Source organism: Scyliorhinus canicula, chromosome 15 (genome assembly GCF_902713615.1).
Source record: "Scyliorhinus canicula chromosome 15, sScyCan1.1, whole genome shotgun sequence".
In the NCBI taxonomy this organism is placed as follows: domain Eukaryota; kingdom Metazoa; phylum Chordata; class Chondrichthyes; order Carcharhiniformes; family Scyliorhinidae; genus Scyliorhinus; species Scyliorhinus canicula.
Window position 1 is genome coordinate 144,747,092 of NC_052160.1, and position 24,607 is coordinate 144,771,698.

Here is a 24,607-nt window from a genome sequence, read left to right on the forward strand (position 1 = left end):
ACCCTACCCTCCCACTCCTCTCTCTTCCCTCCCATTCCTCTCTCTTCCCTCCCACTCCACTCCGCCTTCCCTCCCACTCCCTGTTCCCTCCCACTCCATTCCCTCTTCACTCCAACTCCATCCCCCCCACCCTCACACTCCTCTCCCTACCCTCCCACTCCTCTCCCTTCCCTCCCACTCCCTGTCCCCTCCCACTCCTCTCCCTACCCTCCCCACTCCCTGTTCCCTCCCACTCCCTGTTCCCTCCCACTCACCATCTCCCATACCCTCCCACTTCCTCTCATACACCTCCCCCACTCCTCTCCTAACCATCCCACTCCTCTCTCCCTACCCTCCCACTCCTCTCTCCCTACCCCTCCCACTCCTCTCTCCCTACCCTCCCACTCCCTCTCTCCCTACCCTCCCACTCCTCTCTCCCTACCCTCCCACTCCTCTCTCCCTACCCTCCCACTCCTCTCCCTACCCTCCCACTCCTCTCTCCCTACCCTCCCACTCCTCTCTCCCTACCCTCCCACTCTACCGTGCATGACTGTCAATAACATGGTGTGAATGACAAAGAAGCAGAAGGAGAAATGTTAATGTGCTTTCTAACTATTCGTACGCCTGTAATTATCACAGCACAAAGCGAAGCCATTCGGCCCATCGTATCTGCAGCAGATGTTTAAAAGACCAACCCAATTAATCACTCTTGCCATGTAATGGGGATGGATTGAAGTACAGGGCAAGGTCACATTGACATATTAAAGACCGCAAATGAAAATAGGAAATTCAGGAGGATTTTTACATAAAGGGTAATAAGTCTGTGTAACAGATAATGGGCAGGTTCCCATGCAGATATCAGTTTGAGGTTCAAGAGGAAAGAGACAGATTATTGCCAATAAATGGGGTTCCACGTTATTTGAATTAGCATAAGGGAATACTGTGGTTTTTTGGGTCAGACAAGATTAAAATCTTCTCCTGCTTGTAACTATTAGGTTACCTATTCACTCGATGTGAGACAATGGTTCACAAAGTATAGAAGACTCACCTGTTCTGAACAAAATGTGTTCTGAAAATATAGAAAGCAAAAACAAACACTTGTGAATGAATAAATAGTTGGGCCAGTGCTGACACCAGGATGTCCTTCACGCTTAACTCACAGGACAGATAGAAAATAAGGGTTGGAATCTCACCAGAATTTGGCAAAGTGTCAGGCACAGACTGGAAACAGGCGTGTAAACTCTCCAGTTACACAGAGCTGTTTACTCACGTCATCTTCAGCCTCTTTGAGGAAAGAAATGAGTGAATGTGGATTATGCCATCCCTCTGGAGGGCGGGGCCTCAAACAGCTGGCAACCAGAGATTGGAGCGCCTTCTTTGGGGCAGCACGGTAGCATGGTGGTTAGCATAAATGCTTCACAGCTCCAGGGTCCCAGGTTCGATTCCCGGCTGGGTCACTGTCTGTGCGGAGTCTGCACGGCCTCCCCGTGTGTGCGTGGGTTTCCTCCGGGTGCTCCGGTTTCCTCCCACAGTCCAAAGATGTGCGGGTTAGGTGGATTGGCCGTGCTAAAGTGCCTGTAGTGTCCTAAAAAAGCAAGGTTAAGGGGGGTGGGGTTGTTGGGTTACGGGTATAGGGTGGATACGTGGGTTTAGTAGGGTGATCATTGCTCGGCACAACATCGAGGGCCGAAGGGCCTTTTCTGTGCTGTACTGTTCTATGTTCTATGTTCTATGTTGTTCTTGAAAAGGCACCCCGGAGGGGGTGGTTAGTGGTTAGCACTGCTGCCTCATGGTGCCGAGGAGGGCTGTACGGTGGGGCAGTGGTTAGTACTGCTGCCTCACGCCGCCGATCTCCCGGGTTTGATCCCGGCTCTGGGTCACTGCCCGTGTGGAGTTTGCACATTCTCCCCGTGTCTGTGTGGGTCTCACCCCCACAACCCAAAGATGTGCAGGATAGGTGGAGTGGCCACGCCAAATTTCCCCTTAATTGGAGAAAAGGAATTGGGTTCTCTAAGTTTATTTTTTTTTAAATCTTTAAGAGACACTCCAATCAGTGTTACAGCCCAATGGCTCCCAGCCCCCATGATAGAGGGTATCGGGGGTCTCACCCACCCCCCCCAATTCCAACAATCATTCGACGGCATTCCACTCCCTCCCGCCCCCCCACCCCAAAGATCCACCTCCGGCAATGAACCCTCAACTCCGTCATCCTCCCCACGACACCACAGAAGAATAGCTGACCCCCCCCTTCACCAGACAATTCCAGCCTCTCACTAGGCAAGGTTGGTACTGTGCCTCCAGAGGAATCCCCTCCACTGCCTCACACCCGGTCAAACCTTCTTGTAAACCTCCCTGACAAGACTTCATTGTGTGGGCATGAATCCCCTGACATCGCTGGGGAGGGGTGGGGAACATCGGGATCAGGGAATGTGATCCCATTGGCAAGAATGGCAGTTCCCAATTCTCCTGAAATTCCCATGCTGCCGATCCCATGAATGGTGAAGAGACAGGGGGCTCAAGATTGTGCCCAAGGAGTTCATGTTGAGGAATATGAGGAAATTAGGTCAGGTCTTCATTATGAAGATTAAGAGCAATTTGAGAGCAGGTGAAAAATCTGAAATAGGAAAAAACAAATTCCTATTCCAATCTGCTGGTTAGCTGCACATTGCGCTCCCACTAATGGCATTAACTCCACTAACTAGCCTGGCCAATCAGGCCAAATGTTTACCACCCATCACCGCAGGAGTTTATCTATTTGTCCCATCACCTTAACTGATGAGTTAATAATTATCTGTTGAGGGAACTTTGGAGACAGTGCATGGTTCCTGCAGCACCTCAGTCTCATTGACTCCAGCAAGAATAAAACAGCCGAGACTGTGAATTACAGAGTCAACAATGGAGAAAGTGACTGGATTAATTGGTAAGAAACTGATCAAAACCATAAACCAATCTTTCAATTATATGAGACAGAGTTAATGCAGTGAAATGTTGTGATATATTTGCTGTGAGTTAAAGGTATTTAATACTAAGGGGTTGAGCTATGAATAACTTGCTATACTGTGTTAAGTATTTCTACCCACTGTTTGTTATCATTAAATAATATCCTTGTTATTAAAAAGTGAAACTGGTAATCCGATATGACATGAAACACGATGTATACATAATTGTTTAGAATTCCAACTGGTCTCCAAGGCAGGAGCACAAAGGTGGGGCGTGCGTGACACGTGCCTGTGAGAAGGTACATGGATAGCATGTAATATTCATGCTACATGGAATTGTATCATATCAGTGAGCGGACATCACTGTTCACACTTTTCATTGGCTGCAGGCATATCACGGAGGCCCAATATTGGGCATCTATGACACCACTTAAGGACATCCAGTTCCTCTTAAAATGGAGGTGAACTCCAGCTCCAGTGAAGAAGCTGGCTGTGTAAAGAAGGAGGAAAACACACTTCTTTCCAGGCACCTTCTTCACAAACAGTAGGAAGAAATCGCTAAGCATGCCAATGCAGAGAGAATTTCATACTGGACGTGGCTACAATGTAGTTAGAAATTCAACAATCTAACTGGACTGCTCTCATCAGGTGGAATATTCTCTTTAAAGTTTTTTTCCGGCATTGGACAATTTCCAATAGTTGTCCCTGGAGAGGTTTGAGGAGCATCGACAATTGGGGATTATTCCAGGAGGTGGTTAATTAAGAGACGGCCTCCATGATCACCAGCCAATTCAGGGTGGAGTGTGGATGCCCGAGGCAGGAGCACTGATCATTGAGGCTCATTCCAGTGAAGGCTGGCATTACCCATTGTGAGACAAGTGGGGGGCCCCCTGACAACCAGACTGAGGGAGTGGGGGTGGTGGGTGGGTGGGGGGGGGGGGGGGGGGTGCACAGGGGAGCACTGCAGCCTTGTGGAGAAATGTTCACGGCATATATCCATTGGAGTTATCCAAACGCAGGATTTCTTCACTCAATTGTTTGGGATAGAATTAGTGCAAGTTGATTAGGAAGAGCTGGCATAGATTTCTAAAGGGAAAATCATGTTTGACTAACTTGCTGGCCCCTTTTGAAGTGGTAACAGAAAGGGTCGATGAGGGTAATGCTGTTGATGTGATGTACATGGACTTTCAAAAGGCATTTGATACAGTGTCGCACAACAGGCGTGTGAGAAATGTTATAGCTCATAGAATAAAGAGACAGCAGCAACATGGATACAAATTTGACTGAATAATAGGAAGCAGAGAGTAATGAGCAATGGATAATTTTCATGCTGGAGGAAGGTTTGTTGTGGAGTTTCTGAGCAGTTGATATTGGAACCCTTGCTTTTCCTGATACATATTAATGATCGAGATCTTGGTGTACAGGAGACAACTTAAAAGTTTGCCGGTGACACAAAACTTGGAAGTATTGTGATCTGTGAAGAGGACAGAGTAGCCCTTCAAAAGGACACAGACAAGTTGGTGGAGTGGGCAGATAGGTGGCAGGTGAAGTTCAATGCAGAATGTGAGATGACAAATTTTGGGAGAAGTACATGGACAGACAACGTAAAATGAAAGGCACAAAAATAAAGGCCTTCAGAAGCAGAGGGACCGGGTGTATGTGTGTTTCAATCACTGAAGGTGGCAGGACAGGTGGAGAGAGCAGTTAATGAAGCAGATAGTTTCCTGGGCTTTATTAATGGGGGCAGAGAATACACGACCAAGGAAGTAATGCTGAAATTATACAAGACACGAGTTAGATCTCAGCTGGAATATTGTGCACAGTTCTGGGGGCCACATTATAGGAAGGATGTGAACACATTGGAGAGGGTGCAGAGGAGGTTGACAGGAATGGTTCTGGGATGAGAAACGTCAGTGATGAGGAGAGATTGGAGAGGATGGGACTGGGCTCCTTGGAGAGAAAAAGGCTAAGACGAGATTTGATAGAGATGTTCAAAATCATGAGGGGGCTGGACAGAGTAGACGGGGAGAAAGTGTTCTCGCTTTTAAAAGGATCAAGTTTGAGAGACACAGATTTAAAGTGATTAGCAAAAAAATCAAATGTGATGTGAGAAAAATCTTTTTCACACGAGTGGCTCGGTTCCAGAATGCTCGGCCTGGAAGTGCGGTGGTGGAAGGTTATTTAAATAGAAACAATGTGCAGGGGTAGGAGGAAAAGGCGGGGGAACGGCACTAAGTCATCTGGAGATGGGCTGAATGGCCTCCTCCTGCACCGTAACCATTGTGCAGACACGATGGGCTGAATGGCCTCCTCTTGCACCGTAACCATTGTGCAGACACGATGGGCTGAATGGCCTCCTCTTGCACCATAACCATTGTGCAAACACGATGGGCTGAATGGCCTCCTCTTGCACCGTAACCATTGTGCAGACACGATGGGCTGAATGGCCTCCTCTTGCACCGTAACCATTGTGCAGACACGATGGGCTGAATGGCCTCCTCTTGCACCGTAACCATTGTGCAGACACGATGGGCTGAATGGCCTCCTCTTGCACCGTAACCATTGTGCAGACACGATGGGCTGAATGGCCTCCTCTTGCACCGTAACCATTGCGAGATGCAGTGAGGATAAGACTGTCACATGGGCAGTCCTTCAACAGCCTCAAAAATAATCAGGCTCTGACCTTCCTCTGTCTTCCACCTTCCCTCACCTTCCCGGGGGGACTGACACAGCAGGGGGCCCATACCCTGCTCCCAAGATTATAGCTGCATCCAAAAATAGGGGCTTATTCGCCTTGTGTGTGCTTTCACTGCAAACCAGCCACACTAACGGTCGGCCACTGCCGCAGAGAACTCACCCTAGAATGGCATGAAATATACTACATTCCAAATGTCCATGTAACTCCACCCCATGCACCCCCCCCCCCCCCCCCCCCCCCCCAAAACAACAGCCCCCACTCAGCTGGTAATATGGTGCCCATATTCTCTGCTGAGAACTACACAACTTGCACCGATCCCAAACACTACACTGACAGAAATCGAGAGAAGGTGGTGAGTATCAGGCAGAAAAGCTGATATTGGTGGTGACAGATATCGAGAGACGGTGGTGAGTATCAGGCAGAAAAGCTGATATTGGTGGTGGAGAAACCGACTTCCAAACTCTCCCACCTTACAGAGAAGATGCTGGCTGCCATGGGCAGGGAGGGCATGGTGGCTGGCATTGCTGGAGAATTCTGCCAGGGTTTTATTTATTCCTCTTTGTTCCTTCTGGCTTCAGGTTTTTCAACACCCACTTTTTTCCCTCTGCTACTCCGCCAGACCACAAGCAAACCCTTAAACCCCGCTTTCTTCTCAGCTGGTGAGATAAATCCCCGTCTCTCAGCTAGTCAAGGAGAGGGAGGCCTAACTTTCCAGGTGATAAGTCAGTTTGCATCCACAAGCACCAGCTCAAGTATTGGTGCCACATGGACCTGACAGGGTAGGTTAGAAATTGTCTACACATGGCGACACATTCATCACCTATGCAGCATGTAGGGTGGGTGATCAATGGGAAAGGTTGAATATTAATTCTTCTGCAGAAGAACCGGGGGACCATTCTATCAGCAAAGGCCAATGGGTATATATACCCGCAGATGTGAGGGACACTGGGAGGATACCAGACAGCTTTCACACTCTGGTGCAGAACATGGGACTTCGATGTTGTGGCCATTTCAGAGACATGGATAGAGCAGGGACAGGAATGGTTGTTGCAGGTTCCGGGGTTTAGGTGTTTTAGTAAGCTCAGCGAAGGGGGCAAAAGAGGGGGAGGTGTGGCGCTGCTAGTCAAGGACAGTATTACGGTGGCGGAAAGGATGCTAGATGGGGAGTCTTCTTCCGAGGTAGTATGGGCTGAGGTTAGAAACAGGAAAGGAGAGGTCACCCTGTTGGGAGTTTTCTATAGGCCACCTAATAGTTCTAGGGATGTAGAGGAAAGGATGGCGAAGATGATTCTGGAAAAGAGCGAAAGTAACAGGGTAGTTGTTATGGGAGACTTTAACTTTCCTAATATTGACTGGAAAAGATATAGTTCGAGTACATTAGATGGGTCATTCTTTGTACAATGTGTGCAGGAGGGTTTCTGACACAATATGTTGACAGGCCAACAAGAGGCGAGGCCACATTGGATTTGGTTTTGGGTAATGAACCAGGCCAGGTGTTAGATCTGGAGGTAGGTGAGCACTTTGGAAACAGTGACCACAATTCGGTGACCTTTACATTAGTGATGGAAAGGGATAAGTATACCCCGCAGGGCAAGAGTTATAGCTGGGGGAAGGGCAATTATGATGCCATTAGACATGACTTAGGATGTGTAGGTTGGAGAAGTAGGCTGCAAGGGTTGGGCACACTGGATATGTGGAGCTTGTTCAAGGAACAGCTATTGCATGTTCTTGATCAGTACGTATCAGTCAGGCAGGGAGGAAGGGGTCGAGCGAGGGAACCGTGGTTTACCAAAGAAGTGGAATCTCTTGTTAAGAGGAAAAAGGAGGCCTATGTGAAGATGAGGCGTGAAGTTTCAGTTGGGGCGCTTGATAGTTACAGGGAAGCGAGGAAGGATCTAAAGAGAGAGCTAAGACGAGCAAGGAGGGGACATGAGAAATCTTTGGCAGGTAGGGTCAAGGAAAACCCAAAAGCTTCCTATAGGTATGTCAGGAATAAAAGAATGACTAGGGTAAGAGTAGGGCCAGTCAAGGACAGTGGTGGGAAGTTGTGTGTGGAGGCTGAGGAGATAAGCGAGATACTAAATGAATACTTTTCGTCAGTATTCACTGAGGAAAAAGATAATATTGTGGAGGAGAATGCTGAGACCCAGGCTATTAGAATAGATGGCATTGAGGTGCGTAGGGAAGAAGTGTTGGCAATTCTGGACAAGGTGAAAATAGATAAGTCCCCGGGGCCTGATGGGATTTATCCTAGGATTCTCTGGGAAGCCAGGGAAGAGATTGCTGAGCCTTTGGCTTTGATTTTTATGTCATCATTGGCTACAGGAATAGTGCCAGAGGACTGGAGGATAGCAAATGTGGTCCCTTTGTTCAAGAAGGGGAGTAGAGATAACCCTGGTAACTATAGGCCGGTGAGCCTAACGTCTGTGGTGGGTAAAGTCTTGGAGAGGATTATAAAAGATACGATTTATAATCATCTAGATAGGAATAATATGATTAGGGATAGTCAGCATGGTTTTGTGAAGGGTAGGTCATGCCTCACAAACCTTATCGAGTTCTTTGAGAAGGTGACTGAACAGGTGGACGAGGGTAGAGCAGTTGATGTGGTGTATATGGATTTCAGTAAAGCGTTTGATAAGGTTCCCCATGGTCGGCTATTGCAGAAAATACGGAGGCTGGGGATTGAGGGTGATTTAGAGATGTGGATCAGAAATTGGCTAGTTGAAAGAAGACAGAGAGTGGTGGTTGATGGGAAATGTTCAGAATTGAGTTCAGTTACGAGTGGCTTACCACAAGGATCTGTTCTGGGGCCGTTGCTGTTTGTCATTTTTATAAATGACCTAGAGGAGGGCGCAGAAGGATGGGTGAGTAAATTTGCAGACGACACTAAAGTTGGTGGAGTTGTAGACAGTGCGGAAGGATGTTGCAGGTTACAGAGGGATATAGATAAGCTGCAGAGCTGGGCTGAGAGGTGGCAAATGGAGTTTAATGTAGAGAAGTGTGAGGTGATTCACTTTGGAAAGAATAACAGGAATGAGGAATATTTGGCTAATGGTAAAATTCTTGGTAGTGTGGATGAGCAGAGGGATCTCGGTGTCCATGTACATAGATCCCTGAAAGTTGCCACCCAGGTTGATAGGGTTGTGAAGAAGGCCTATGGTGTGATGGCCTTTATTGGTAGAGGGATTGAGTTCCGGAGCCATGAGGTCATGTTGCAGTTGTTCAAAACTCTAGTACGGCCGCATTTGGAGTATTGCGTACAGTTCTGGTCGCCTCATTATAGGAAGGACGCGGAAGATTTGGAACGGGCGCAGAGGAGATTTACCAGGATGTTGCCTGGTATGGAGGGAAAATCTTATGAGGAAAGGCTGATGGACTTGAGGTTGTTTTCGTTAGAGAGAAGAAGGTTAAGAGGTGACTTAATAGAGGCATACAAAATGATCAGAGGGTTAGATAGGGTGGACAGCGAGAGCCTTCTCCCGCGGATGGAGGTGGCTAGCACGAGGGGACATAGCCATAAATTGAGGGGTAATAGATATAGGACAGAGGTCAGAGGTGGGTTTTTTACGCAAAGAGTGGTGAGGCCGTGGAATGCCCTACCTGCAACAGTAGTGAACTCGCCAACATTGAGGGCATTTAAAAGTTTATTGGATAAGCATATGGATGATAAGGGAATAGTGTAGGTTAGATGGCCTTTAGTTTTTTCCATGTTGGCGCAATATCGAGGGCCGAAGGGCCTGTACTGCGCAGTATCGTTCTATGTTCTATGGAGGAAATCAGCTCCAAGGCTTGGGGTGGAGCCTGGAGACTATTCAGCCCAACATAATCCAATCCATCAAAATCACAATGGGTTCCACCATTTGGAACCTCATGACGCTCGAACCAGCCTTCACAGTCGCACAAACTGCCGCCATGGAAATGTATATGGCCATAGAAAGCATCCTATCTGGCTGCATCACAGCCTGGTATGGCAACTGCTCAGCCCAAGACCGCAAGAAACTTCAGAGAGTCATGAACACCGCCCAGTCCATCACACGAACCTGCCTCCCATCCAGTGACTCCATCTACACCTCCTGCTGCCTGGGGAAAGCGGGCAGCATAATCATAGACCCCCTCCCACCCGGGTTACTCACTCTTCCACCTTCTTCCATCGGAAAGGAGATACAGAAGTCTGAGAACACTGCACGAACAGACTCAAAAACAGCTTCTTCCCCGCTGTTACCAGACTCCTAAATGACCCTCTTATGGACTGACCTGATTAACACTACACCCTGTATGCTTCATCCGATGCCAGCATCTATGTGAAAATGAAATGAAAAATGAAAATCGCTTATTGTCACGAGTAGGCTTCAAATGAAGTTACTATGAAAAGCCCCTAGTCGCCACATTCCGGCGCCTGTTCGGGGAGGCTGGTCCGGGAATTGAACCGTGTTACTGGCCTGCCTTGGTCTGCTTTCAAAGCCAGCTCTTTAGCCCTGTGCTAAACCAACCCCTATGTATTTACATTGTGTACCTTGTATTGTCTTTCATGTATTTTCCTTTTCTTCTCTTCCCACGTACTAAATGATCTGTTGAGCTGCTCACAGAAAAAAACTTTTCACTGTACCTCGGTACACGTGACAATAAACAAATCCAAATCCACTACAAGGAGGCAAAACAATTGGTTGCTATTTACTAGAAGTTACCCTGTGCACGTGGATTAACCGTAAATTATCACAAGTTCAGAAGATGGCACTTTTTTTGGTCAATCAAACACGACAGCTGTACAATGGAGAATGAACCTTCTATAAATTGAACATGTAATCTGTATTCTACATGAGAGAAAGAGTCACCACTTTAAATAAACTTCTTTCCCATTTTTTTCTAGTGGTGTTCATCCTATTGTCCCAACTACAATTGGGTAAGTCACACTATTGATGTCAGCTAATCTCGGAGTAAAGGTGGAAAATGAAGTAACTGTCTGACAATTCATTATTTTTTTGTTTTTTAGGCATTGCTTACAAACTGATTTGTTATTTCACAAACTGGGCCCAATACAGGCCAGGAATAGCCAAATTTATGCCAGAAAACATCCCCCCTTGCTTGTGCTCCCATCTAATCTACGCGTTTGCCATCATTAACAATAAGCACAACGTTGTGACAAAGGAAAAGAATGATGTAGCTCTTTATACAAAATTTAATGGTCTCAAAAAAAAGTGAGTACGCATGTATTTCTCATCCGTGTGTTGCAGGTTTTCCCTATGGCTCACATGCAAAAGCTAAATCTTACTCCAGCACCCTGCTACAACCTCCTCTCCTTGTAAAAGTACTGGTGACTTGTGGGCAGCCATGCTTGATGTGAGAGAGAGACATCCCTCAAGCTATAAGCCTTTGGGCAACAGGAAAACATGAGGTTGGAAAGAGATGAGAATCAAGGAACAGGAAGAAAAACATCAACAACAATAGTTGCTGACTATAGTCCTGTTTACAAATGCTGCAGACCATTGGTTCATTATCTAATTGCCCAATCTTCAGGTCTGATTCCATACAGTTACTCACCTAAAGGAACCACTAATCTCCATTCTAATCCTTTACAGCTTTTTCTATTTTTATTTCAGGTTTTTGGCATCTGCAGCATTTTTTTGAACTGTTAATTTATATCAGGTGACACGGAATCCAGGAAGGGAAGTTAGGAAGAAGAGGATGAAGGGAGAAGATGACTAGTCTATTGGATAAGCTGAGCTTGGAGGGAGATGAAGAAAAATTCAAAAAAGATGCAAGTTCAGAGCTAGGGTGGGGATCTTAAGGAGAAGTGTGGCCTAGTGGATGATGAGGAGGCAGGGATATGTCAGAAATGGATTGTATGGTCTCAACCTAAGTGATTTTTTTTTTTATTCGTTCATGGGATGTGGGCGTCGCTGGGCTGTGCCAGCATTTACTGCCCATCCCTGGGGGCATTTAAGAGTCAACCACATTGCTGTGGGTCTGGAGTCACATGTAGGCAGACTGGGTAAGGACGGCAGATTTCCTTCCCTAAAGGATATTAATAAACCAGATGGGTTTTTACAACAATCGACAATGGTTTCATGGTTACCTTTAGACTTTTAATTCCAGATTTTTATTGAATTGCAATTTCACCATCTGCAGTGGCAGGATTTGAACCCGGGTCCCCAGAGCATGACTCTGACTCTGAGGTCCAGCACAATACCACTGCCTTCCCTAAATAGGATGAAGAAGTCCATGCATTCCTCACACTTATTACTGAAGGTGAGGGCAAAAGACATTGGATTGGATTGGATTGGATTTGTTTATTGTCACGTGTACCGAGGTACAGTGAAAAGTATTTTTCTGCAAGCAGCTCAACAGATCATTCAGTACATGGGAAGAAAGGGAATTGAACAGAATTCAAGAAAGTACATGAGAATACATAATAGGGCTACACAATATATACAATGTAACTACATAAGCATTGGCATCGGATGAAGCAGACAGGGTGTAGTATTAATGAGGACAGTCCATAAAAGGGTCGTTTAGGAGTCTGGTGACAGTGGGGAAGAAGCTGTTTTTGAGTCTGTTCGTCCGTGTTCTCAGACTTCTGAATCTCCTGCCCGATGGAAGAAGTTGGAAAAGTGAGTAAGCCGGGTGGGAGGGATCCTTGATTATGCTGCCTGCTTTCCCCCGGCAGCGGGAGGTGTAGATGGAATCGATGGATGGGAGGCAGGTTCGTGTGATGGACTGGGCGGTATTCACGACTCTCTGAAGTTCCTTGCGGTCCTGGGCCGAGCAGTTGCCATACCAGGCTGTGATGCAGACCGAGAGGATGCTCTCTATAGTGCATCTGTAAAAGTTGGTAAGGGTTAATGTGGACATGCCAAATTTCCTTAGTTTCCTGAGGAAGTAAAGGCGCTGTTGTGCTTTCTTGGTGATAGCGTCGACATGAGTGGACCAGGATAGATTTTTGGTGATGTGCACCCCTAGGAATTTGAAGCTGCTCACCATCTCTACCTCAGCTCCGTTGATGCTGACAGGGTAAGGGTTTAAGGGGATGACACCAAGTCTCTTTAAGACAGAGATAGATAGGTTCTTGATTAATAAAGGGATCAGGGGTAATAGGGAGAAGGCAGGAGAATGGGGATGAGAAACATATCAGCCATGATTGAATGGCGGAGCAGACTCGATGGGCCGAGAGGCCTAATTCTGCTTCAATATCTTATGATCTTATTCACAGTTCGAGAAAAGAAGTCTGGACTTTTATCTTTGGATTCCCGGATGATCCTGGAAGAGTGACGAGTTTTGGCAGACAAGACATTCAACAATACTGATGCTTTGCATCTGTGAAGTGTCTGTAGAGATGTCACCACATCAAGCGCATTAACAAAGCATGTTTTATTGTCATTGTACATTCGATCAGATTGAAGTTATAAGACCATAAGTTCTGGGGAAATTGCATGAGGAAATACAGATCTAAAGCAGCCACGCCAACCAATTTAGCAATGTGCAAGCAGCACGTTAAAAAAGATCTCAACCTTGTCAAAATAACTGATTAGAACATTATTGTTTAAACATTCATCAAGTAGCAGGAACAATTTAAAAAACTTAAGGATCTAAATAGAAGAGAGTTTGTTGTCTTAAAGGAAGTGGAAACATTGATTGACTTTTCTGATGCCAGGAGATTATCACCCTGAAGCACTGGAAACCGTTTCACATTCATTTAGTTACATATTCTCAGAAGAAAGATCTAGAAACACAAAGAGTTACTTGAAAACATCTCAATGCACGACCCATGTGGGCCTCAAGGACTGAATTCCGAGAGTAGAACAAACAGCACCATTTCAGACATTGGTGACATTTTAATTTCCAAACTGGGAAGAATTACTGCACCAGGATCAGAATATTATGACCAAGGGATCGCGCGATATGATTTAAAAAAAAAAAATTTAGAGTGCCCAATTCATTTTTGCCAATTAAGGGCCAATTTAGCCTGGCCAATCCACCTACCTTGTACATCTTTGGGTTGTGGGGGTGAAACCCACGCAAACACGGGGAGAATGTGCAAACTCCACACGGACAGTGACCCAGGGCCGGGATCGAACCTGGGACCTCGGCTCTATGAGGCAGCAGTGCTAACCACTATGCCACCGTACTGCCAGTCGGTATATGAATGTTAAGGCGGCACAATAGCACAGCGGTTAGCACTGTTGCTTCACAGCGGCAGGGACCCAGGTTCAATTCCCAGCTTGGGTCACTGTTTGTGCGGAGTCTGCACGTTCTCCCCGTGTCTGTGTGGGTTTCCTCCGGGGGCTCCGGTTTCCTCCCACAAGTCCTGAAAGACGTGCTGTTAGGTAATTTTGACTTTTTGAATTCTCCCTCAGTGTACCCGAACAGGCGGCGGAGTGCGACGACTAGGGACTTTTCACAGTAACTTCATTGAAGTGTTAATGTAAACCTACTTGTGACAATAAAGATTATTATTATATAATGTAAGGCATGCCATACTTTTGGAGCCAATTTCAATCTTGAGAACAAAACAAAATCTCTTGCAATAAACCATTGGTCTCCCAGGGTGAAGCGGACAAAGTGTGGGATGGGGTCATTTAGATTTTAGTTGAGAGTGTGAAATGTGTTCTATCAATTTAGTCAATTAACTTTGTTGAAAATGGAAAAATGTGCAGGTGAATCAACGTTACCATTTTAAATGGCGCCCCAGAGTCAAAATAACCTCGCAAACTTTGGGTGAAAAGAGATTCAAGGCCAGAGAATAACTTGTCAAAGGCACACAGGGGAAATAATTTTTATTTGGCACTTTTGAATTTATATTAATATTTTTAATTAAGTAACAAAACTTGCAGCAGAATGAGAAGCAGAGAACAGAAGTTGGTAGCAGGATAGAGGATTCCCCGTACGTTCAGTGAGTTGGTCACACCGCAGATTAGGATTGGTTAGGGAGACAGGGAATGGGTGACCAAAAGGCAGAGAAAGAGCAGGCAGGCAGTGCAGGTGTCCCCTGCGGTCATCTCCCTCCAAAACAGATATACCGTTTTGGATACTGTTGGGGGGGATGACTCACCAGGGAAAGGCAGTAGTAGCCAGGCTCATGGCAGCGTGGCTGGCTCTGTTGCACAGAAGAGTGGGAAAAAGACTGGCAGGGCTATAGTCATAGGGGATTCAATCGTAAGGGGAGTAGACAGGCATTTCCGTGGTCGAAAACGAGACTCCCGAATGGTATGTTGCCTCCCGGGTGCACGGGTCAGGGATGTCTCAGATCGGCTGCAGGACATACTGAAGGTGGAGGGTGAACAGCCAGTTGTCGTGGTGCATATAGGCACCAACGATATAGGTACAAAATGTGATGAGGTCCTACAATCAGAATTTAGGGAGTTAGGAGATAAGTTAAAAAGTAGGACCTCAAAGGTAGTAATCTCAGGATTGCTACCAGTGCCACAGGACAGTCAGAGTAGAAATTCAAGAATAGTCAGAATGAATACGTGGCTTGAAAGATGGTGCAGGAGGGAGGGATTCAGATTTTTGGGACATTGGAACCGGTTCTGGGGGTGGTGAGACCATTACAAATTGGATGGTCTACACCTGGGCAGGACTGGAACCAATGTCCTAGGGGGTGCTTTTGCTAACACTGTTGGGGAGGTTTTAAACTAATGTGGCAGGGGGATGGGAACCAGATTAGGAAGTTAGAGGTCAGTAAAGAAGCAGCAACTAAAGCCAGTAAGGTACTGGATAATAAACTGAATGTGACTAAGAGGAAGAGTAGACAGGGAAGAGATGATGATCGCAAAGGGACAGGTGGTCTGAGGTGCATTTGTTTTAATGCGAGAAGTGTAGCAGGTAAGGCAGATGAACTTAGGGCTTGGATTAGTACCTGGGAATATGATGTTATTGGTATTACTGAGACTTGGTTGAGGGATGGGCAAGACTGGCAACTAAATATCCCAGGGTATAAATGCTTCAGGAGGGATAGAGAGGGAGGTAAAAGGGGTGGAGGAGTTGCATTACTGGTCAGAGATGATATCACAGCTGTGATTAGGGAGGGCACGATGGAGGATTTGAGCACTGAGGCAATATGGATAGAGTTAAGAAATAGGAAGGGTGCAGTAACATTGTTGGGACTTTACTATAGGCCTCCCAAAAGCGAGCGTGAAGTAGAGGTACAAATATGTAGACAGATTATAGAACAATGTAGGAGCAATAGAGTGGTTGTGATGGGAGATTTTAACTTCCCCAACATTGAATGGGACTCATGTAGTGTTGGAGGCGTAGATGGAGCAGAGTTTGTAAGGAGCATCCAGGAGAGTTTTTTAGAGCAGTATGTAAATAGTCCAACTCGGGAAGGGGCCATACTGGATCTGGTATTGGGGAATGATCCCGGCCAGGTGGTTGACGTTTCAGTCGGCGATTACTTTGGGAATAGCAATCACAATTCCATAAGTTTTAGAATACTCATGGACAAAGACGAGAGTGGTCCTAAAGGAAGAATGCTAAATTGGGGAAAGGCCAACTATAACAAAATTTGGCAGGAACTCGGGAATGTGGATTGGGAGCAGCTGTTTAAGGGTAAATCCACATTTGAAATGTGGGAGTCTTTTAAGGAAAGGTTGATCAGAGTGCAGGACAGACATGACCCTGTGAAAATGAGAAACAGAAATGGCAAGATTAGGGAACCATGGATGACGGGTGGAATTGTGAGACTAGCTAAAATGAAAAAGGAAGCATACATAAGATCGAGGCGACTCAAAACTGATGAAGCTTTGGAGGAATATCGGGAAAGTAGGACAAATCTCAAACGCGCAATAAAGAGGGCTAAAAGGGGTCATGAAATATCTTTGGCTAACAGGGTTAAGGAAAATCCCAAAGCATTTTATTTGTATATAAGGAGCAAGAGGGTAACTAGAAAAAGGATTGGCCCACTCAAAGACAAAAGAGGGAATTTATGCGTGGAGTTAGAGGAAATGAGTGAGCTTCTTAATGAGTACTTTGCATCGGTATTCACCAAGGAGACGGACATGATGGATGTTGAGGCTAGGGATGGATGTTTAAATACTCTAGGTCATGTCAGCATAAGGAAGGGGGAGGTTTTGGGTAAGCTGAAAGGCATTAAGGTGGACAAGTCCCCAGGACTGGATGGGATCTATCCCAGGTTACTCAGGGAAGCGAGGGACGAAATAGCTGGGGCCTTAACACATATCTTTGCAGCATCCTTGAGCACGGGTGAGGTCCCGGAGGACTGGAGAATTGCTAATGTTGTCCCTTTGTTTAAGAAGGGTAGCAGGGATAATCCAGGGAATTATAGACCTGTGAGCTTGACGTCAGTGGCAGGCAAACTGTTGGAGAAGATACTGAGGGGTAGGATCTATTCACATTTGGAAGAAAATAGACTTATCAGTGATAGGCAGCATGGTTTTGTGCAGGGAAGGTCATGTCTTACAAACCTAATAGAATTCTTTGAGGAAGTGACAAAGTTAATTGATGAGGGAAGGGCTGTAGATGTCATGTGACATGTGGGGCGGAATATTCCCAAAAGTGTCAGGCTCAGATTGAACACCAGGTGCAGCTCTCCAGTTGCACAGACCAGTTTTCAATACAGATCTTGAGCTTCTTTAAAGAAAAATAAAAGAGTGGGCCGGCGTGGTTTACGCTGTCACTGTGTCAATGGTGGGTCAGGGCGTGATGGAGCCGGAACTGACTCCCCAATGCCACCTTAAATGAAGTGTAATTACTCCTCCCCCCCCCCACTCACCACCACGGAGTCTCCCTCCCCCCACCCCCCCTCCCACCCCTCGACAATCAGCAGGCTTTCCCCCTCTGATCATCATCGGATGCTCCCTCCCTCACCACCACGGACGAATCGCTGGAAATCCCCCCCACAGTGCCCACTCCTTCCCCACCAATGGGCTCCCACGAGGACCTGCCCTAGCAGTGCCCCCTGGCACAGTTTGGCACCACCGGGGCACTGCCCAGGCTTGTTCCTCTTCCCCGAGGACCATTCTTATGTTTGTGCCCTGGGTGGTCCCCCTTGACTGAAGCCCATTCTTAAAACGTTGTGAATTCTTTTAACACATAAATACTTTCTTCGGAGTCGTCGATTCAGAATGGTTGGGTTTTCTGTTACTAGCTTAAGATTAACAACTGACGAATAAAGGGAGATCAAAGTGGAATGATACCCTCCCAGGCGTTATATCCCACAGTTACTCTTGAAACATCATTCATTCACCAAAGGTTTCCAAGATTGTGATGTTCAACTTATGTAAATCGTTGAAATGAGACACTGATCATATTTTGTTTTTCCTATCAGGAATCCTAACTTGAAGACACTCTTGGCTATTGCAGGATTTGACCCACGAAGGTAATGTCTGGCACAAACAGTGCTCCAGGTAACAAACTATCTGTAATTGTATAAACCTTTCTCCAAGGACCAAGACACCATTTAATTATGGCCAGGAAGGTTAGCTTCAAACAGGTAACACAGATTTTGCACCGTATAACTGAACAAGCTTTGGCTGATATGTAAATGCTCAGTTAGTATTGTTACAGCACCCTGGGCCAGCACGCGGTCAATTCCAGCCCCACTTGCCCCCCGAGTCACAACACAGTTGAAATTAACTCTTAATTTATAAAATGCCCAAAGTCTTTGGATGCCGAATAACTACAGGTTTGTAAATGTAAACACAATTAACTTTTATTAATAACAATAACTATAATTAAATAAATAGGCAACTATACAGAGATTGAGAGAGAGAGAAACACACACCTCTCTTCTCAGCATCAAGGAGCTTCCTCCAGGGTTCTATGAAAACCCCTACCTGACAGGACCCAATTGCTGTCTGTTGCCAGGCAGAATACTGCCTTTGGACAATCCATTGTCCACCAGCCAACCAACCTAACTGAATGACTCCAATCTCTCGGGTGCCATTAAGTCTGAGTTCTTCTGTTCAAAATCTAAATCTCCACAGCACAGTCTACTATTTGTAACTTTTGAGTTCCTCAGTTACCCTGTGTGAGTTCAAGATTTGTCTCCATTAAAGACCCATAAACCAAAACCATAACAATAAAGTAAAAGAAATAGGAAATACGGGTATCAACAGGAAGGGCCCTTACATACCTCCCTTCCTAAAAGGAATGAAACATCAGGGCACGGTCGTTTTATTATGAGGTATATAAGACATAAATCACAAACATATATCCATTCATCTTTCTTTGTTATCTAGGTTCCCTTCACAACTCACACATTGATCGCGAAAGAGCCCTTAAACGCACGGCAAAGCATCCGCAATCACATTATCCCTTCTGGGGATGTGTACAATTTTAACATTGAAAGATTTGCAAAAATCCAAGGCAGCCAACTGGTTCAACACTAACTTGTCCCTCAATCTTCCAAATTCTGCTTGCCGTTCTTTGGACCAAACTATTTTATCTTGTTCACAACATATCCACCATGCACTGGATTTCCCTCCATCTGAGTCAGACTCTGTGGGTCGAGAGAGATGTTGTTTTATCGGGTTGGATCAGTCAAGGTAGTGCACCCTGGTGTGTCCCTTCAAAGCTACGTCTATTTTTGCTGTATCCTTATTAGATTTTTTGCTGTTCTTCTTTGAGATAAACAAACTTGGTCTCTAACTGTTCCAGGGTGTCCGTGTTTGTTAGGTGTACCACAGGAAGTGATATGAACTGTTGACCTCTTGCCCTACCTCTCCCTTCCCATCTCTGACCTCTTCCACTATTTCTACCACCTGACACACTTGTTCCTTCCTATCCACTTTCCTACGATGGTATTTTTAAAACATATTTATATGGCATAATCAATCCTTCCTTCTACCATCTGGAGTATCTATGAGGTAAGACTCCTTACTCACCCTCCTAACTACCTTATAGGGGCCGCTGAATTTCACTTCCAGAGGTCCACCCGGCAAAGCCAACAAAAGGGCTGGTTTAGCACACTGGGCTAAATCACTGGCTTTGAAACCAGATCAAAGCAGGCCAGCAGCACGGTTCAATTCCCGTACCAGGCGCCGGAATGTGGCGACTAGGGGCTTTTCACAGTAACTTCATACTTGTGACAATAAGCGATTTTCATTTCAATACCAGGGCCTCATCTCGCAGCTTGGAATGTCCTGGGCCTGGCATGTTTGTCTGCCCAGATTTCCGTTCTTGCTCCTGCTCTCGGGCTACCTGACAAGCTCTGTAGGTCTTTCCAGAAACGTGGAGCATTTGTCCTGTTGGTTTAGAAACTTCTCTTTCATCAATTTCAATGGACCCCGTATTTCATGGTCGTAAACTAATTCAAATGGGCTAAACCCAGTGGATTCTTTTGGAGAATCTCTGATGGCAAAAAGTAAAAAATCCAATCTCTTGTCCCAATCTCTTGGATATTCATGGTACTAGGCCCAATTCATGCTTTTGAGAGTCTGATTGTACCTCTCCAAAGCTCTCTGAGTTTGTGGGTGGTAGGTGGCTGATTTCAATAATTGATACCTAAACTACAAATGATTGTCCTGGAAAGTTTGGGTATAAAGTTACAGCCCAGGTCAGGAGGGTGGGCAATAGATTGTGTGAAAAACTATGTCAGCTTTTCCACAACTATCTGAGCTGTAATTGTTCTCAAAGGTATAGCTTCCAGGAATTGTGTGGTCATATCCATGACCCTAAGAATGTACTGATGCCCTGCCTTCATTTTAGGCAATGGTCCTACACAATCTACCAATACCCAACTAAATGATTCTTCAAACTCAGGTATGACAGGGTCTACAGAATTGCACTGCATCCTTATGCAGTCCTGGCCAGGAACAATACCTGTCGACTGATGCCTGAGTTTTCCATATTCTCACACATTCTGCCATTTGTATCTTATGTGCCACCGCAGTGCTTCCCTGTGGTACCACTGTCTAATGAACAACCATCCATTCGTCGTCCGCAGGTCTATCAGGATTTCTCCATTCATTCCCCAAAAGTAAGTCTATTCTGTCCACTGGCAACTTCCTAACCACTTCAACAACTACTGGACCTGACACTAAATCACACTCCAATTGTACTTTATACAATGGAACTGGGATATAGTCTCCACCTATCCCATTCACTAACACGCTAGCTTTCATTGAACTCTCTGGAAGGAAAAGCAAGTCCTTCTCCAGTAGCACCTGTGTCCCTGAAAACAGTTATGGGTTTGGCTAACTCAGTTGATGAAAATGGGGTAATCTTCCCCTTGGACAAGACCCTGTATCTCTCTCACCTACCTCATTCATCATACCTGCTCCCACAGCAGTGTTTACTCAGGTCACCAAAGTCCAGTTAGATCTACAGTCTGCCTGTAGTATTCTCCACTTTTGTTCTTTTTTCAGAATCCTCCTTATGAACCCCAACAAGTCCCATGGGCTTTCCTTGCAGCTTCCATCATACTGATCGAATGTGTCCCACCTTGTTACAATGGTAACACCGAGGCTTCCGAGTCTCACTTCCATCCTCAGACCTTCCTGGTCAGAGGAGGAGATCTCAGAGCATTCCCAACTATCCATTCCTTACCTTGACTACCTGCCTTCCTTTCACGCTCCCAATTCCTATCCTTTTCAAAATTATGGGGGTGATGGAACAAAAGTTAAAATTTATGGATCAGCTCGTCTAGCAGTCATAAACCTGTCTTCAGCATGAGTTCTTATCACAGAAGGTAACAAATTCTTAAATTCCTTTAAGAGAATGACCTCTCTCAGAGCCTCATAGGGTTGTTGCAACTCCCAATGTTCGTACCCACCTGTTAAAATTGTTCTGCTTAACCCTTTCAAATTCAGCATACATCTGTCCGGCTGTTTCCTTCAATTCTGAAACTTTCTCCGATATGCCTCAGGAACTAATTCATATGCACCAAATAATTCACATGTGGGCCCAGGCAGTTTACTCTGCACGGGGAGTATCCACTTTTCCTTTGGCCACTCCATTTGTGTTGCTGTTCCATCAAAGGCCATGGAAAATGCCTCTACTTTCTTTTAAATGTTGGCAGCGCCTGGAAAAGCATTGAGATATCATCAATGGGTCTGTTCGAGGGTTAATCTCCCCTCTCATTCCTGGCACCTCCCTTTTGAATTCCGGTGCTTTAGGTTGGAACTCGCTCTCTTTTGATTTTTCTCCTCTCTTGCTGTTTGCAACTTCATCAATTCAATTTTCATCTGAAAAGCTTTATCTCTTTCTTTTTGCTGCATTTTGTAGAGTCCAAATCGGGATGGTCAAAAGAAATCTAGGTTTATTGCAAAGCAATTGGGCGGGATTCTCCCGTACCCGGCGGGGTGGGGGTCCCGGCGGAACGGCGCCGGAGTGGTTTGCGTCCCGCCGGCCGGTGTCGAAGGCCTTTGCCGCCACGCCAGCCGGGGCTGAAGGGACTCTGCCGGCCGGCGAGAGTCCGCGCATGCACGGGTGCGTCAGCGGCTGCTGACGTCATCTCCACACATGCACAGGGCGGGGGTCACCTACGCATCGGCCATCGCGGAGGCTGACACGGCCGACGCATAGTAAAAGAGTGCCCCCACGGCACAGGCCCGCCCGCCGATCGGTGGGCCCCGATCGTGCGCCAGGCCACCGTGGGGGCACCCCCCCGGGGCCAAATCGTCCTGCGCCCCCCCCAGGACCCCGGAGCCCGCCAACACCGCCAGGTCCCGCCAGTAAGGGACCGAGTCTGATCAACGCCGCCAGGTCCCGCCAGTAAGGGACCGAGTCTGATCAACACCGCCAGGTCCCGCCAGTAAGGGACCGAGTCTGATCAACGCCAGCGGGACCAGCAAACAACCAGCAGGACTTCGGCCCATCGCAGGCCGGAGACGTCTGGCAGCCCCGGGGCCCATTGAGGCGCGCTGGTCCCCGCCATTCTCCGGGGCGGGAGGTGCGACTCACACCTTGCCGACTTTTGGAAGGCCGGAGAATTCGGCGGCCGGCGGGGGCGGGATTCACACCGACCCGCGGCGATTCTCCAACCCGGCAGGGGGTCGGAGAATCCCGTCCATTATATTTACAATCCGCATCAGATCCCAGGTGGGTTTAGGTGGAGAATTTTATCCAGATCTCAATCAGGAATGTACCCGGGCTCCCTGCCCCTTAGCGGGGGAGCTTGTATTCACAGAGAGACTGATTGCTCCAACCCTGTAGGTCCCATGCAGGTTACAACATTATATTTCCAATTCTCTTTCTTCCTGCTGCATCTCCATTTCTTTCCTTTTTTATTAATTCTCTCTCATTCTTGAACTGCCACCAAATTCTCTCCAGCTCAAATTCCCCACCGGACAATGTCTTGGACTATTGGTCGTGAGCTCTTCTGTGTTTCTATCATACCAAAGCACTCAACCAACGTATCTCTGGCCTCTTAGCTTTAGCAGGCACCTCTATTTCTAATTCATGCGCCAATTCAATTAGCTTGTCCTTTCCAACCCCTTGTAAATAAACTAAGGCAGGTCCTCCACCTGGGGAGGAGCCTGAGCAGCTTTCAGACACATCCTGTTACACTATTAAATATACACTGTACCCAAAACATCGCTATCTACTGCTCCAAAGATCACAGAACCGAGCCCTCAAATTATGTTCCGACACCCTGGGTCAGTGTGCAGACAATTTCAGCCCCACTTGACCCAGAGTCACAACAAAGTTAAAATTAGCTCTTAATTTTAAAAATACACAAAGTCTTTGGCTGCTCAATAATTACAGTTGCCAGGTTTGTAAATTTAAACACAATTAATTGTCATTAATAGCAGTAACTATAATTAAATACAAATACAACTGGTTAATTATTATCTAATTTCTAACCCCCTCTTGAACTCGCCCCACCCTCTACATACACACAAGACAGACAAACACAGAGGGAAAAGAGGGGTGTAAAAATAATTTTAAAAGTAAAAGGATAAAAGTTTTTGTTTCAGATGGATGTCTTCCAGCTCGATCTTTCTTTAATCTAGACCTCTCATTGGATGTCTTTGCTTTCAGTGTGTAATGGCTTTTACTGTAAATTCATCAGTGTCTCCAGACTTCTCTGCAGTTCAAAAATTTGGGAAGGAGAGAGAGAGAGCAACACACAAACGCTCTGTAAATTTCTAAAAACCTGATAAAGTCCATTCCTCAAAGTAGTTAAAGATACAAGGGAAAGACTTCTTTGTACCTTACCCAGTTTGAGGACATCATCTCCAAGAATACAGCTAAACATGGTTCGGACTGCAATTTAATTCTTGTGTTTGGCAGGTGCAACTCCATTGCAATTCTTTGCCAGAATGATCAATAATCGTTGGACATGTCTTTTTTGTCTATATCGTGAGGTGGAAAGTCCCTTAAACCCAGTTTCAGGCTTCAAATAGATGCCAAACAATTAATTTGACTCCTTAACCAAAAGGCCTAAAGCCAATCTCTAATTGGACCTTGTCATTATTTGAGTAAGTTGCTGGCACCTGATTGCCTCGAGAGGCCAATGGGGTGGACCCCAGCAGTGTTGTGGAGCAGGAAGAGCTCTACTTTCTTGAAATTAAAAGTAACATCTTTTTGGGAACTTATTTACTGGCCCTCTATGTTCAGAAGTCATGAGCCGAATATGCCTAATAACTGGTAACGTGACTTGCCGTGGGATCCTAAAGCAGGCTTTTGATCAGTCATTACCGCCTCGCGAGGAGATTGGTGGCTGTTTTAGGCGGCCATAACAGATGCCTGAAAAATTACCAAACCCAATATCGGGTCAGAGACTGTTGAGATATCCTTAGGATGCAGGATATTACCCACATAATTGGCTCTCAGTGCATTTGTTCTCCCTCCACCTGTAAATTGGATGCTATTAGGTGCAGTTTCTATCACGCCTATGTTTTGTTTCAACTATGCATTGTGCATAGGTACATTATCAGATAAAACCATGTTAGCTGTCTGTGACTAGATGGTATCCAGTAAAATGGACTTTGAGAGAATTTTCAAAAATATTTTCCACATGCAGTTTTGATTTAAGATTCATGTTATAATAAATATTAACAAAAATAATTTTAGAAATCTGAAACTGACA

At 46.0% G+C, this 24,607-nt stretch overlaps 1 protein-coding gene across 2 annotated transcripts in view; it reads left to right on the forward strand.

Annotated features, from left to right (window-relative positions):
* Positions 1 to 2,812: 2,812 nt before the first annotated feature.
* The window catches only part of LOC119978661 (acidic mammalian chitinase-like), a 69,907-nt gene continuing 48,112 nt past the window's right edge, over positions 2,813 to 24,607 (forward strand). For both annotated transcript variants that reach the window (XM_038820450.1, XM_038820452.1), the window contains exons 1-4: positions 2,813 to 2,899; positions 10,484 to 10,516; positions 10,607 to 10,811; positions 17,900 to 17,950. In XM_038820450.1, the coding sequence (XP_038676378.1) occupies positions 2,875 to 2,899; positions 10,484 to 10,516; positions 10,607 to 10,811; positions 17,900 to 17,950 (314 nt within the window). In that variant the 5' untranslated portion in view covers positions 2,813 to 2,874. The remainder of the gene's footprint in view (positions 2,900 to 10,483; positions 10,517 to 10,606; positions 10,812 to 17,899; positions 17,951 to 24,607) is intronic.